Source organism: Pinus tabuliformis, chromosome 7, assembly GCF_031772625.1.
Source record: "Pinus tabuliformis cultivar Carrire ecotype Pingquan chromosome 7, CPIR1, whole genome shotgun sequence".
NCBI classification, from domain to species: domain Eukaryota; kingdom Viridiplantae; phylum Streptophyta; class Pinopsida; order Pinales; family Pinaceae; genus Pinus; species Pinus tabuliformis.
Genome location: NC_142293.1, coordinates 1,634,529,201 through 1,634,546,059, shown reverse-complemented (window position 1 = coordinate 1,634,546,059; position 16,859 = coordinate 1,634,529,201). Strand labels below are relative to the sequence as shown.

Sequence of the window (16,859 nt, the reverse complement as noted above, 5' to 3'; positions counted from 1 at the left end):
AGACAAGCCAAGACAAGAGGACACAAGATGTGGTGCTAGCCAGGGACAAACCCCAATATGGGGAAACCCTTGATCAATTCTTCTTATATGTTCTTCAATAGTTCAGCAGAGAGAGAGAGAGAGATAGTACGTTTACAATAGAAGTCAACAGTTTGACTTATCTAGATAAGAACATAGATCATCTCTAAGAAGATGATACATGAGATCAGTTGAAGACATGCCGCTTCAACTGATTCTCCAAGGTGACTCCTTCACCTATCGTTGTGCTGCATTTCGTCATCATGCTACACCTCACTGCGCTGCACCATGCTGCACCCATTATCACTATGTTGCATCTCATCACGCTTCATTAATCATGAATGTACCCATCACTGCACTGCATTATGTGCCATTGCTACACCATGTTGCCATACTGACCTATGCTCTGGCTGCACCTTGCTTGCTTGTTGTCCCTAGCATGCTTGCTGTTGCATGCTAGTTGTCCCTTGCATGCTGCTCTCCTTCGGAGATAGATGCTCCAACAGTTCCCGATAGTGCCAGCAGTTTCGGTTGTTCCCGGCAATTCTGGCAGTTCCCAATAGTTCTGGCAATTCTCAGCAGTTACGACAGTTCTTGGCAGTTCCTGACAGTTCCGGCAGGTTCGACTTCTGCACTCTAGATTAGGGCAGCGTTATCCCTTGGGATCTTTCCTCCCACTAAAACCCAAAGACAGGTAGAGAGGAAGAGATCCCAAGTGTGTTGAAAATGATTTGAAGGCCACCTCTATTTATGCTAAAATGTTGAGCACAAGTGGGGTTTATTTGGTTGCTGCCGACCTTGACGAATTGTCCCATAACACAAATAAATTCATATCTCCATGAATACTTATCGGAATCGAATGATCTTTAAATCAATCCTACACCTCTCGATGAGAGGGATCCAAGAAAAATATCAGCTTCCATTAATAATATTACCCACATGGAGGTTGGCCCTAGTTGCCAATTTTAACAGAAACCATCCCAGGATAGAGGGAAAGCGGTTGCCCAAATAAACAACCATGAAGAGAAAGCCAGAGATTCCACAAAAGTTTTCAAAACTTGGGCTCAAGTTATTAACAATTTTGTTAATAGGGAAGGAGAAACAAACATTCGGGTTGACAACATGCAAGATAAAAAAAGCAAGGAAAGACAAAATAGAGCATCAAACATAATTATTGAAAGGGTGAAAGACTATGGGAAAAATGAATGTACTTTTGATCTTGCAAATGGGAAAAATGTATGTACTTTTGACCTTGCAAGGGACTTCTTGAAAGACAAGTTGTTATGGCAAGGACAAATATGCTAAGCAAGGAGGGTGGATAAGTTTAACGGTGAGAAAGCAAGGCCCATAAAAGTCATCATGCCTAGTTTGCGTGATAAATATATCATATTAAGCAAGAAGCATATCTTGAGGGGTTCTTGCTTTTTTCTAGAAGAAGATTTAACTATAAGACAACAGGAGGAAAGGAGGGAGGAAATGTCAAAGGTTAGGGGAGCAAGAGAGCATGGATTTATAAAGGTAAAGTTGTGATAGCGCGATTTGGACCTCCTTCCAAAATAGAGCAGCAAGATGGTAATAAAGAAGAAGCAACAAACTCTTCAACAGGAAATCAGGAAGCAAGGTCAGTATGGGAAAACATGGACAAAGACTAAACTGTGAGTTTTGCATGTTAAAATAAATAGAAATCAAGTTATACCCAGGTTTCCTTAAGATTAATTTGTTGGCACTGCAGAGGTTACCCATGGAGACGAGGACCTGGGTTAGGGCCTATTGCAGAAGATAGAGACATAATTTGCCTCATAGAAACACATGAGCATGAAGGGTGCAAGACACCTTTGTTTGAAGGATACTGGAAGATGGCAGTGTGGAACAAGGCAGCAAGGAATGGCAAAGGACACGGGGGTATCATGGTATTAGTGAGGGAAAAAGAAGGTCATCTCATTCAGTTAGAAAAAGAAGACTCAAATAAATAATTCATTTGGTTTAAAATATCATAAAATGGAAATCACATCAGAATTGCAGCATGCTATTTTGTGCTGCAAGTTTCAAAAATCTACAAAAGTAGAGGGTTTGACCACAAAGATCCCTTTGCAGCCTTAAAAGTAGATATTGCAACATATTCTCAGCTAGGTGAAGTGCTTATAGTGGGTGATTTCAATGCTAGGACTGCAAGTAAGCAAACTAGCATTGTTTGTTGTAAAGAAGACTGCGACCCTATTTGGCTTACAGAAGAAAGTAATCATTAGTGGGAAATAATTTCAGAGGACAAGGGTTGCAATCTCTTTGGTGAACAATTTCTTACTTTATGTGGGGCCCTTGATTTAGTCATTTGTAATGACTTAAGTAGATGGGCAAAGTCCAGTGATTCTACTTCCAATACTTACAATGGAGATAGTGTAGTAGATTATGTAATGTGCTCGCATGGTTTGTGTGAGAAAATGGAGGAAGTTTTGATTGGAGATCAGCTATGGGATTTAAAATCAGATCACAAACCAATTTATTTAAGTTTCTCTTAGACTGGAAAGAAGCAATTAGAGTAAAATACAAACTATGTTCAACAAAATCTCCCAAAGGGTAGAATTTTTTTGAATCCAGAAAATTGCAATACCTTCAAAATGACGCTAGAGAGGATCTTCGAGAAGGAGAAAATCCCAATTCACAGTTTTCATAGCCACGCATTAACACATTTAATTCAAAGCGTACTTGTAGAGTGCAAAACAACAAAAATTAAGAAGTCTGAAACAAATTGCTTTCTGGTTAATGCTTGGTTTGATAAGGAATGCAAAATGGCAAGGAGAAGGTGGAAAGAGTCAAACAAGGATAACTAATTGCTCAAAGCTTACAAGCAGATCTTAAGAAAGAAAAAGGCCGATTTCATGGTTTGAAGGAAGGAACTAATCTTCCTTGGAAAAATAATCCCAAATTATTTTGGAATTAGCTCCAACCGAGAAAGAAGCAAACTGAAAATAATATTAAAACTTCTAAGTGGTTTGACTATGCAAGACAACTCTATGAGTAGGATCCCAAGGTTTTTTTTTTGGTAGCATCGGATGTGCTCTAGCCATGAAAATTGATGGAGAGGCTAAAGCACATGAGTTCTAAAGAACCCAAAAACCGTTTGGTTAAATTCCATCTAGAATGTATTTTATTAAAATAATTAATATTCTTAATGGGGTTCCTAAGTCTAAACATAGGAAAATTAAAATATTAATGGGTATTAATCAAAATATGGGTGAGAATGTTCTAGAAAGCGGATCAAGTCAAGTTTTTAATCTTAGCCATTGATTAAAGACTTAATCTCGGCCATTGAAGTCTCAACGAAAAAAGTATAAAGAGGCTTGGGGTTCATTCAGAAACACACCAAAAGAACAAATTGATCTAGAGTTCGAAATTTTTGGGGCTTGGAAGCTGAGAAATTCGAACTAAGTGATCATTCTGCAGCAGCGGGGCAGGGATAGTTTAGGAATACTGGGCAAAGAGGCAAAGAGCCACTAGTGGAGGTAACACACACCTAGAAGGACTGACGTTGGGCCAATTTGGGCCCACGCAAGCTTGACGTAGAGCCAGAAGGGCCAGCGCAGAAGAGAAGTTGCCTTCACACAAAAATCTGGAACTGTCGAGGAGCTGCCAAAACAATCTGGAGAGGTTGACACAAAACCTCCAAGAGGTAGAAGAGACAGTGCAGGGCTGACGCAGAGCCTATGAGACTGACACAGGGCCTACGCAAGGCCAAGGAAAAGATATTTGGGGGTTGCCAGTTCTGTTGCCGGAAACTGCCAGTTGAAGTGAGGTAATCTCACTCAGTTTTCCGCCATTATATCTTTCTCTGTAACTGGATTACCAGGAGGGCATCCAACATTGTATTCAGAACTTCTGCTTAATAAAATAACACCCTCAGCGTTGTTGCACCGGTTTTCCTGCATTGGGTTTTTCCGAGGACTATTTTGTCCAAAACTAATGATGTCATATGTATCTTGTTCTTTGCTCAGTTTCTTGTTTCATGTAATCAAATTAAATTGGTGTAGGTTGCAAAAGTAATTTACTTCAGTATTTTTCAGAAAATAACTTCATAATGTATATTAAAATCAATTAGAAGTAAATTCAGTTTTGTTGTAGTAGGGTTCCTTGAGTATAGGAATTTTCAAAAGGTTGACCCTCCCCCCTTGGTCAACACTAATACTGAACTCTTCACAATGCAAGAGGTAGAGATAGGTATCAAGAAATTGGGTGTTGGAAAAGCAAAAGACTTAGCTGAACTCCAAGGAGAGTATCTAAAGTGGGGCTCAAAGATTCTTGCACCTCACATTACAGAAATTTTCAATAACATCATACAATAGGGGTTCCCCGCAGATTGGACAACAATTCTGACAATACCACTTTTCAAGAGTGGCGACGTCATTAATCCCTCCAATTATAGGACCATAATGATAAACCCCTTGTTTGCAAAGTTATTTGGAAGCATGCTAGAAAATAAAATCAGCAAGTGGGCAGAAGAAAGAGATAAGTGTGCTAAAGGGAAAGTAGGTTTTAGAACTAAACATTACACGGTTGATCGTTGTATAACTTTAAGGCACATCACTGAAAATGTTTGGGAGAAAAAGGAATAAGTTTTTATTGCTTTGTTGATTTCATAAAAGCATTTGACACAGTTCCTAGGGATAAGCTTTGGCACAGAATTGAGGAACTTGGGGTTCTTAAACATTTGAGAGCAATTGTGTATAGGTTGTATGAAAAGGTGAAAGTCAAAATTAGAACTTCAGCAAGCATTTCTGAAAGTTTTAGAAGCGATATCGGGGTCAAGCAAGGTTGCCCATTGTCTCCTACCCTTTTTGGTTTATATATCAACAAGCTTGAAGAGTAGTTAAATTCGCAAGGGGGTGATCGTATCCATTTGGGAAAATTTGTTATAAAACTTCTTTTGTATGCAGATGACCTTATTCTGATTGCTAAATCTGCTCTTGGTTTGCAAGAGCACTTACTATCCATTGAGCATTTTTGTAGAAGGGTGGGGATGCAACTTACTATTAGCAAAACAAAAGTAGTGGTTTTCTCTTAAAAAAAAAGAAAACACAACCAACATAAGTTCTACTTTGAAGGCAACATTTTGGAAGAAGTTGCGATTACAAATACCTCGGAATTGAATTCAACAAAAATCTAAGTTGGGATGGTTGTAGAAAGAAAAGAACTTTGGGGGGTTGGAAAGCATTTTATGTTTTTCAAAATAGGTGTAGAGAGGCAGAGTTATGGGACTAGAAAACCACTCAAACACTTTTTGTGCTTCTTGTGATTCCGGTGATTCTCTATGGGTGTGAACTGTGGTCCAACAGTACATTCGACATACAATGGAAACAAATTGAGAAAATTCAGAAGCGTTTGAGTACAAACAAATTCAAAATTAAAAGTGCAATTCCTTATGCTATCTTGTTAAGTGAAACAGGGTTTTGTTCCTATTGAAGCAATTGCTATAGTGCAAGTCATAAGGTATTTAAAAAAAATGAGCAAATGGAAGAGGGCAGATGGCCTAAGGTTGTCTTTAATGACATACTGTGCAAAATAAGGAATACTTGGATGCAACAAAATAACAAAAGGTTTAGTAAATAGGGTGTTTGCTTGAACACGTGTCCCATAAACAGTGAAGAGATAAAAGATTTTGTTATGGATAAGTTCTACAAGCGTACTTGGGATAAGGGGCTTGGGAGAAAGAAAAAATACTATATAGAAGTGTTTAATCCCACTCATAATCATCAACAAAAAGCGTACATAGAGGCCAATATTTCTTAGAGAGCCCAAATTCTTATTGCTCAATTAAGGACTAATTCTCATCAACTTCGTTGTGAAACAGGGCGCTGGAAAATGCCAAAAGAAGTGTGGGAGGAAAGAATATGTATTTTTTGTTCTTCGGAAAAGTGAAAAGCACTTCATTTTAGAATGTGAGGCCTTCAAAAACAACAGGGAAAGTTATGCAGATATTCTAGCAGCTAGCTCTTGGGATAATCTATTTAGAGAAGGGTTTATCAAGAAGCTGGGAGTGTTTATTGTGAGACTTCACAGGAAAAGGGTCGAATACATCAATAAATGAAGAAGCAATTTGTCCCATAGGCTATCTTTAGCCTAGTGGACATTAAAATAATTTTCTTTCTTTCTTTCTTTCTCAAGCTATGTTTAGATTCAAACAGGCTATTGTAAACATGGGATGCATGGAAGGGTGAAATAGTACAATGGTTATCCCTCTTTGGTCAGTTAATGCAATAGGGAAATTTCTATTCTACAGACTACAAATACTGCCTTTTGGAAAACCTTTTTCACGGAAAAATAATGAGAAACCTTTTCCTCTACTCCCTAACTTATGTAGCAGGTTTGACAACTTACAAATCAATTTTCTGTTGAAGAGTGCGTCGTACTGAAGCATTTAGCCCATATGCAATTGAATTAAACAAGCCCTGAAACAATTGAATAAAAGAGTCAGAAATCAAAACAATCAAACAAATAACATGGGTATTTGTTAAAAGTCTAAGTAAATGAACATAATCAATAATCTTACCGTTTTTAGGAAAATACATGAATTTATAGACTCAGGGCAATTGCCTAAAACTGTTCAAGTAGTGAGAATAAAATTAATCTATGCATGCATAGACAAAAGACAACTTCGTAAGAGTCACAAATAATTATTATGGTAATTGTTGCTTCAAAATCTAGGAGACTTATTCTACAAAGCTGTTAAAAATATTGAGAGAGAGTGAATCAATATTCGATAATATTTCTTATCAATTAGTATAGGTTTAACTTCATAAAGCATTAATTGTTATTGGCATCATATGGCTTGTTGGAGCACCCTCATTTATTAGTTATTCCACAAAGTAAACCCTTTTAAGTCTTAAAAACTAAAAGTGAAATAAAGATTTTTGATCTAACAATTCGGGCCCACTATGTTTATGATATAATTTGCAAAATATTCAATGTGCCCAATATACCGTCCCTTTGCAAATCCACGTACACAATGTACGAACCAATTATCTTCAACTCAGGCTGGAGGATACATCGACTTCAACTCAAGCTGGGCCGACTTAATGATGACAGGCTGGTGAAACTCGTGGCTGAGGACGTGGGTACGTCAACACTTTTGCTGCCAACACACAGCCTCTAAATCACACTTGTGCTGCGTAGAAAACACTAATCGACCTTAGTGATTTTATGTTCAACAACCATTTGTAATAAACGCTAATTAAATTTAGAAACTCTCGAGATAATTTATAAGCCAACATCTGACTCAGATATCTATGATACTTTTAATGGCCTGCGTATTGATTTAGAACCCGAGCCTCCACACCGAATCTGTAGGTTCACAATGGTATACAGCCCGTACTCGGACCTACTACAGAAGGTTAGAATGCCAACGATTCTGTCCAAGATTTGTAGGGAGGACTCGGCCCTGCTAACGCTACCCTTGGATCAGTTCGTCTGTCTCAACTTCGGAAGAGTTGTATAGTAGAAAAGGTCGAAAGTTTCAGATACAATGGGATGGCAAGACTTCAAGAGTTTCTCAAATGGTGACACAAAAATTAACCAGCGATATTTTGAAGGTTCCTTTGCAAAGATAACTCCACGCTGCTTCAGACTTGGCCTTCAAAGGGCTGAAAACACTTTACTGAGATGAATATAAGTCATGACAGTCTATAGTGATTATTAGAGCGAAAAAGGTGGCTTAGAGTTTGTTTTCCAATTCAACAGAGTGCATACAACAGACCTCTGTAATGGAGATCGAAACCTTCTGTAGTGGACGACCCAGTTTTCAAAAATATAGAACAAGGACCGAGATAATTTCATAAGCCAACGACAGTTTAAACCCCCAAAACAATCCAAGAAACAACCCTATTCAAGAGGCTGAGGTACTCCACGGATGCTTCACATACGATTTCCAAAGAAGTTATAACTCTATGGTTTCATGCCTTCAAATCAGTCCAAGCGAGGCCCTCAATAGTCCCAACTGAAAACCCCTTGTACCAAAAACAAAGCTTTCCAGAAAAGGACCCTCTATGAGAAAAATAAAGTCAGGTATCAATGCGAATTCCAAACCTCCACAAGTTGGAGCGTTTCACCACAAATATTTCAGAGCTACTTTGATTTATAGATACAAAAAAGGGACCGCAAAATTTCAGAGATCACAGTTGTAAATCGATATTTAATGGAAGATAATAGAATTTTAAAAGAACAGGTAATAATGTCACAAGAGGCTCTAGAGACAGGAAAACAAGAATGACAAAGCATGAAGATAGTATGGCAAAGCATGAAATAATTTAAAACAGTCAACAGGGATGTGATAATTATTTTTAAAGAAACTCAGGTAGATACAAAAGTATCTCAGCAAACAGATATTTTGAAAGAGAAGGCAAAAAAGAACATTGGGAAAGATAGTCCAAAAGAAATCAAAGCTAGAGCTGAAAACGCTAATGGTTACATAAGGACAGAGAAAGAAGAAGATGCAATTGCTTGTAGAGCACAGGGAATAGAACACAAATAAAGAAATGACAAGGAAACAAATTTTATTATCAGGGGAATAAGAGATTATGGGAAGAATGAAAGTACTATCAATTTGACAAGAGACTTTTTGAAAGAGAAATTACATTGGAAAGGGCAAATTTGCCAAGCAAGGAGGGTGGGGAAGATATGTGAAGAGAGGCCTCGACCCATAGAAGTCACCATGTCAAGTGTACAAGACAAACACCAACTTTTGGGCAAAAAGAAACTCTTGAAAGGCTCACACTTCTTCCTTGATGAAGATTTAACCAAAAAACAACAAGAGGAGAGAAGGGATGAAGTGGAGAAAAACAGAACATTGAGAAATGAAGGGAAAAGGGCATGGTTGTACAATGTTAAAGCCATTATTGCAGTGTTAGGGATTTCGGGAAAAACAGGGCAGCAAACTGGTAGTAAAGAAAAAATAGAGAATTCGATAATAGGGAGGAAAACAACAAGATTAACATGGATGAAAATGGGTGAAGACTCAAATTTGAGTCTTATTTGACAAACTGCGTAGCAGTCAAATCCTACCCAAGTCTACCTAAGTCTAGTTTGTTGGAATTGCAGAGGTTACCCTTAGAGGAGAGGACCTGGGTTAGGACCTATTGCGGAAGGTAGAGACATAATTTGTCTCACGAAAATTCATGAGCATGATGGTTGCAAAACTGCTATGTTTGACGGTTATTTGAAGTTGACAATTTGGAACAAGGTAGCAAAAAATGGCAAAGGGTACGGGGGAATACTAGTTTTAGTGAAAGAAAAAGAAGGTCGTCACATTTAGTTAATTAAAAAAGATGCAAATAAACAATATTTATGGTTCAAAATATCAGAGAATGAGAATCACATAAGAATTGCAGCATGCTATTTTTCCCCTCAAGTCTCAAAAACTTACAAAAATAAGGGGCTTGACATCAAGGATCCATATGCAGCTTTAAAACAAGATATTGCCGTGTACTCTCAGAAGGGAGAAGTTCTTTTAGTGGGATATTTCAATGCTAGAACAACAAATAATCAAGCTAGCATTCTTTGTTACAAAAGGATCACGGTCCTATTTGGCTCACTAAAGAGGAGTATCCCAAATGGGTGAGGTGTTCAGAAGATGACAAAGTTAGCAATCATTTTGGAGAGGAGTTGCTTACATGGTGTGTGGCTTTCAACTTAATTATTTGTAATGGTCTAGATAGATGGAAAAAGTCTGGGAACTTCACTTGCAACACATACAATGGGGCAAGTGTCATTGACTATGTGATGTGTTCACATTGTTTGATAGAAAAGATAGATGAAGTTAATATTGGAGAGCATATTTGGTACTTAAAATCAAACCATAACCCAATTTATATAAGGTTATCATGGTTAGAAGAAAGGCAACATAGAAGGAAAACCCAATGCTCTCGGCAATCACTATCAAGGGGCAAAATTCTTCTAACACAAGAAAATTGCACTATCTTCAAGACAATGTTAGAGAGATTAATTCAAAAGGAGAACATTGGTTTCAAAAGCTTCAACAGTCATGAGTTAACAAATATAATTCAAAGTGCACTTGAGAAGTGCAAAAGAACAAAAAATAGGAAATCAGAATCAAATTATTTTCATGTAAATGCTTGGTTTGATGAGGAATGAAAAATGGCAAGGAGAACTTTGAAAAAGACGGGCAAGGAGAAGATGAATGTAGAGTTATATAAGTAGATACTAAAAAGGAAAAAAGACATATCAAGAAAAAAAAGGTTCAAGTAGTGAAAGATCACATCGAGCATCAACAACAAGTTCTCCAACTTTTAAAGGATAACGCCACTCTGGCGCAAAATCGAATGAAACAACAAGTAGATCAACATCGTAGTAAAAAAAGTTTTGATGTAGGTGATTGGGTATTTTTACTGCTACATCTTAAGCAAGCTATTTATGAGAAGAAAATGTTGGCAATACTATATGCACTTAGGAAATGGCGACCTTACCGAATGGGAAGACACTTCAAGGTAAAAATTGATCATGATAGTCTTAAATACACTTTAGAACAACTATTATCTTTAGAAGAACAAAAAAAATGGGTCACAAATATGTTGGGCTATGACTTTGACATAATCTATAGAAAAGGAAAGCAAAATTTTGTTGCAGATGCACTCTCAAGAAAGGATGAGGATGTGGAAACATTGTTTTGTGCTATTTCTATTATCCAACCAGATTGGATAAACGAAGCAAGGGATGAATGGAAGAAGGACGAAGAAGTATGGCCACTTATTCAAAAGTTGCAAAAGATCCCAATTCAAACAATATTGCCAGAAATTGAAGAGGAAGGAAAAATCATATTGGAACCTGGAGCAGTCACAGAAACAAGAACCCGACAGCTATGAAATCGATCAATTTCAGAGTACCTCATCAAGTGGAAGAACTTACCCGCTGAAGATTCCACATGGGAGGACAAGAATTTTATACAAAAGCATCAAGAACTATTCAAGCGTTGAGGACAACACTTTTTTAAGAAAAGGGGCATGTTAGGCCCCTATACTACTAACCCCTTATTATTACCAATACAACCCCCTTATTATATTGATGTACCCATGTAGTACCCATATGTTACTATTGTGCCCCATAGAAGCCCACTATTGTTATTATTATGCCCTTACATTATTATTGTTATGCCGGCTCTGATTATATTATGACCCCTTAGACTCCTATATATAGAAAGGAGGTATTTTCATTTTGTATCATCCAAGAATTGTTCATTTGTGTAATGTAAAGGAGGTTGCCCCCTCAAAGAGGCTTATTTCTAAGGCGTTCATCTATCTTTTCTATCTTTTTGTGCGCTGGTTTCATAATAGCTGCAAGGAGGCGCGGGACTATAAACTACACTGCCCGGGTTGTAGAGCTACACGACAGAGGGTCTGCGCGAGATAGGAGGGTGTCACAACATCATTAGAAGCACAAAGGGAGTTGCGTTAAAGGAGGAAAGACCACGCAACGTAGCTAGGAAGTGACCGTTACCATCACTGTTCATGATTTAATAGTGAGGAGACAGCTAAGAGGAGCAGGGGGCAAAATTTAAGGCTAAATTTAAGAGTGAAATCTTTGAAAATCTGTCGCCAATCTAGCATCCATGAATAGATTTTGGAGGGAACAGTCGAATTTGAATTCGAATTCGCCTATAATTATAGGTGGTCGTCCAACGAGAAACACTTTGTGTTCAAAGAATTTCTAAGTTGTGTTGTTTGTTGCGCATGAACCATGAGTACTTCGAAGCCTTGATCACGAGCCCCGTGTTTGACACGTTGCCTAAGTCAGATCGAGAATTCATTAACAGCTTCATGTCTGCACCAGCCGAGACCACTAGTACTGGGGGATCTACCATCTTCGAGGGAGTTGCTCTTGAGGTTTGAGTATGGAGATTCCCGCAACAGTGCCTACGGCGCCGAGGTCGCTTAGGCCGAAGCCTACGCTAACGAGAGAGGTTCCCAAGCCGAAGAAGGATAAGCAAAAGAAGTTGATGTCGATGCACAAGTCACCGAGGAAACATGCAACCACACAGGCTCAGCGGAAGGAAAAGATGAGCGCAAAGGAGAAGGGGAAAGTGGTAGATTTGGAGGCCGAGGAGGGTGTAGAAGACATAGATATTGAGTGGGTAGACCCTATTTCTAAGCTGCCAGAGTACATCCCTCCACGCCAAGGCAAAGTGAAGGTCCCAAAGGACCCAGATGAGGGATAGTTCCTCCTTAACACACCCCTGCTGCCAGAGAATATAACTTTTGAAGGTCCGCGCTTGGCGTAGATTCCGCATCTAAAACTTGAAGATAGGGATTTGGCAGACCTCAAGCGGTTTCCCCACCTTGCTACAGACACCTTCATGAGGAGGGTTTTCTACAAAGAGTCTGTTGTCACCGCACTAGAGCTGGTGGAATGGATTCGCGAGGTAAACAAGTCAGGGTTGTTAAACCTGCTATGCGTGCCTCACTACCACCACGCTCTGATTAACTTGATAGCCATGTTACTTGGGAGCGGGAGCGGGAGAGAAAACGGGAGCGGGAGCGACCATTTTCAGAAGCTCCCGGTTTGGGAGCGAATCCGAGAGCGATTTTTTAAAAATATATATATTTTTTTATTTTTTAATTTTTGATACATATATGTCAACAAAAACATGTAGAATGATGAATTAGACATAAAAAACATAAAAAAACATAGATTGATCATTGAATCATATCACATCAATCATCTAGAAATTATAATCGTCATCAACCATGTCCACAAGTTAGTAAAATACATATTACAACTGCAACATATTGAGTCTTATAAATCATGATTCATCAAATTCAATATTAAAGTTTCAACTTCAGGCTTTCAGAATTGAAAATTCAATAACATTTATCATCATTGATCACTAAAGTTGTACTTGTAAGCTAAGTTTAACCATTACAAGAAGTAATATCGAAGATATTTCTAAGTCCTAACTTCTAACTGTTAACATGATATGAAATGTTAAAAATTTATAAAATGAAACATGAATAATGAGATGAAATGAAACAGCTTTAGTCTTTCACAAAGCATCATATTCATAATTCACAATCATTACCAATGAGTTATAATTGCCAAGGCCCAGCTTCAAACTTCAAATTTTCATTGTCACAGTGATATAATGTTTACAAAAAATATCATTATGATATGAAAGAGTCAAGAGTCAAGAGTCAAGGACTCAAAACTCAATAGTTATGAAAACTAAAGTCTAATAGAAACTAAAAAAGACAAGTAAACTGTAAATCTACATGTGGCCCTTGCCACGAGAGTCTCCAGGAGTATAAGCAGGTCGTGGTGGTCTTCTAGGAGTCTCCCGCACAGACCGACGACCAGAACTAGAACCTCCACGCGAGGGTGTAGATGGAGGTGGCGACAGCAAAGGAACAAGACTCGGACCTCGAGCACTGCTACTGGATGGTGGAGGTGGAGGTGGAGGTGGCATGGCTGCTGCTTCATTTTCATCCCTTACAAGTTCCTCTTCTAGTTCTTCAATATGTACAATGCCATCCTCCAAATTGTCATCCTCTGGGTGATTGTCCCAAATTTTATATGTGGGATCCTCATTAGCCCGATCACAGTAATGACTCAACAACCTCAAGTTGTAGTGCACATAAACCAAGCTTTCTACTCGGTTTTCATTGAGTCTGTTTCTTTTCACATTATGTATATAACTGTAGGTGCTCCAACACCTCTCTGCAGAAGAAGAATTTACAACCTGTGAAAGAACATTTTTTGCCAATTTTGGCAAAAGTCCGTGGCCGCCATATGTTTCCCACCATGTGAGAGAATCAAATTTATCTTTGTCGTCCATTGCATGGAAGTTACCATACAAACCAGTGCCACTGAAGTATCTGCCTATTTCAAGGCGCACAGCTGCACATTCCTCCCTGTTAGGTACCAACTTTTCTAATGCTTCCAAATATCCTTTAGTTACCTCTTGATCTAAATGGGGTTTGGTCCTAACCCCACCCCTTGCTGCAGGTTGGCCCAACCAAGATGTAGAGTAGTATTTTGGCGTAAGGATATACGCCAAGCAATGTAGTGGAAGGTTAAGCCTATTCCACTGTTCACACACACAATCATGAATCAGTTTGTACAAGTTGGGATCTCCATTATGAACAATGTCTTTTATTTCCCCCAACATGGTATCCATTTGCTCATACACCTCGCCAATCACTGGTTTGTCTGTATCTGCAAACCGAATCATGTGATAAATTGGCTTGGTGAAATCCAATACCTACCTCACACTTGTCCAAAACTGCCCATCAAGAGCGGCCTCCTCCACCATTTCAAAACCTGCCATGTCAGCTACATTTGTAGCGCTTTCCTTTAACACCTGCCAATGTGGACTTGATACCATGCTAGCTAATGCCTCTCTTACCTTCAAAAGGCGCCTGAAGGTGAGGTAATAGCTACCAAATCTAGTCCTCGCAATCTTCAGCAACTCAAATCTCGAGTGACTGCGGAAAAGGCCATGGGTATTGCTATGATTTGTAATAAATTTTATCATTTGTTTTCCTTTCTTGTACAAATTACCAATCCATTGGTATTGTTCATTTTTGTTTTTGACAATATCATGCAACAGAAGCTTCAATGTGTGAACCAAACATCTAGACCAAAATATGTTCGGGTATTTATCCTCAATAATTGCTCCCGCTGCCTTACAATTAGGAGCATTATCAGTGATGACTTGGATGACATTGTATGGGCCAATACGCTCAATTGTTTCAAGTAATGCTTCTGCAATGTTGATGGCGGTCTTGAACTTGTCTGAGTAATCATGTGCAGCTAGAAAGATGGGACCACTAACAGACACAACAAGAACACTTATCAATGGCTTGCCTTTTACATTTGTCCATCCATCAGATACAATGGACACCCCATGGTCAGTCCAAGAACTTGTCATTTTATTCAAAGAATGTGATATTTTTGCTTTTTCATGATCAAGGCCAACGGTTCTTGCCTTGTCATACCCAGGGCTCTTGTATCCTTTAGGGGCATCATTTATGGCAGAAACCATTTCGTGCCAATAAGGTGAGCGTAGAACATTGAATGGTATCCCACATGCATAGAGAAACCTGTAAACTTTTGAATCCACATCATTCCTACACCCCTCATCAAGGAAATCTGATATGGTTCTACGCCTTAAAGATGATGACCCTGTGCCTCCATGTCCATATCCACTGCCTTGGGAGGATGCTGAAGGAGTTCTTTGTGATTGTGAGCTTGGTTCAAAGAAACCCCTTGATTTTTTTGTTCTGTATTGGGCTTCCTCCTCTTCCCTTATGTATTTGGCTCTATCTGCTGTTGACACCGCTATACAAGTTTTGATTCCTATTTGTTTCTCTCCATCACATGGCCTTTTCCCGCAGAGGTGTCTTCTAGCACGGGTGTATGAACCTGTGTAATCAGTGTTGCAATGGGGGCAATGAAATTTAGTGGTTCCACCCCCTCTCCCTGTTTCAGCTCTGTGAACATATTTCCACAATGGAGTTTGGTCTTGTTTAGTTTTTTGAGGGTCATGTTCACCCTCCTCTAGCTCCTCCTCACTGGGGTTTTCACCCATTTGACTTTCTCCGGCTTCTTCATCCCCCTCTTCAGTTTGGGGCCCCCTCTGTTTCCTACTCTCCAGCACCATAATAACCATAAAAGGGACCAGGAAGAGGAAAATGCCAATAAATATAGCCAGGTCCATGGTGTTTGATGTTTGTAGGGTTTTGATTCTTGAATCTGCAAATTAATTTAATTTATTGGGATTAATTAATTTAATTTATTAATTTAATTTAAATACATGATCTTTAAACTCAAACAACTAAATTAAATTGACTAAATTGACTACCTAACTAGCTAAACTAACTAAATTACTAAGTTACTTACCTCTGCAGGCTTGCTCCTCGCTCCTTGGCACTTGCTCCTCGCTCCTCAGCACTTGCTCTTCGCTCCTTTGCTCTTGCTCCAGCTCCAAACTCAAGCTCAATGAAGTTATAATGAATTTTTTTTGGCCCATTGGGCTTATAAAACTAAAAAAAAATTCTGAATTTTTTTTTATTTTCGGGTCCGGCGGATTTTTTTTCCGCCGAACCGCTCCCGGAGCGATTTTTAATGTCCGGGAGCGATCAGGGAGCGATCGCTCCCAGGCATTAAAAATCAATCCGGGAGCGCCGGAGCGATCGCTCCCTGTGTCGCTCCCTAACAGACTAGGGAGCGCAAATTTTTTTAAGGGAGCGCGCTCCCGAAAATCGCTCCCGTCCGGGAGCGATTTTGGGAGCGCGCTCCCGAGCCGCTCCCGCCCGGAGCGCGATTCGGGAGCGGGTTCGGGGGGGGGGGGGGGCGCTCCCCCGCAACACTGCTTGATAGTCATTAAGCAGTGGTTGCGACTTGTGCATGACAAGTGCTTGTGGTTGAATGAGTTGATACCAATCACTGATATGTTGATCCATCGGATCACATTATTACCTCATTCAGGACTAAATCTGGCCAAGGCGTTTGGCGGAAAGACAAGCAAGCGCAACCTCGCTGAGAAGATGAAGGACAAGTTCTAACTTGTTAAGAAGCGCACAGGTATTCCATTTCCAACATTACTGACCCTGTGGTGAAGGATGCCACTCAAATTTTCGCTGGCAAAGGCATGAGGAAGTGATGCGTGGAGGGAATACAGTTCAACTGGGCACACTACCTATGTAGCGAGTTCCTCGCGAACTGTAGAGAGGCACAGGACCAAAGAAAGACCTTTCATTATTCATGGCTCTTGCTCTCGACTGTGTTGGTCACCTGGGAATTGTCAGAGGACAACTAGCATCCTCTGATTGAGATGGATTTACCAG

General features: G+C 39.4%; 1 protein-coding gene across 4 annotated transcripts in view; it reads right to left on the bottom strand.

Annotated features, from left to right (window-relative positions):
* The window catches only part of GCR1 (G-protein-coupled receptor 1), a 308,068-nt gene that overhangs the window by 7,975 nt on the left and 283,234 nt on the right, over window positions 1–16,859 (bottom strand). For all 4 annotated transcript variants that reach the window (XM_089460197.1, XM_089460198.1, XM_089460199.1 and 1 more), the window contains one exon: window positions 6,388–6,458. In XM_089460197.1, coding sequence (XP_089316323.1) covers window positions 6,388–6,458 — 71 coding nt within the window. The remainder of the gene's footprint in view (window positions 1–6,387; window positions 6,459–16,859) is intronic.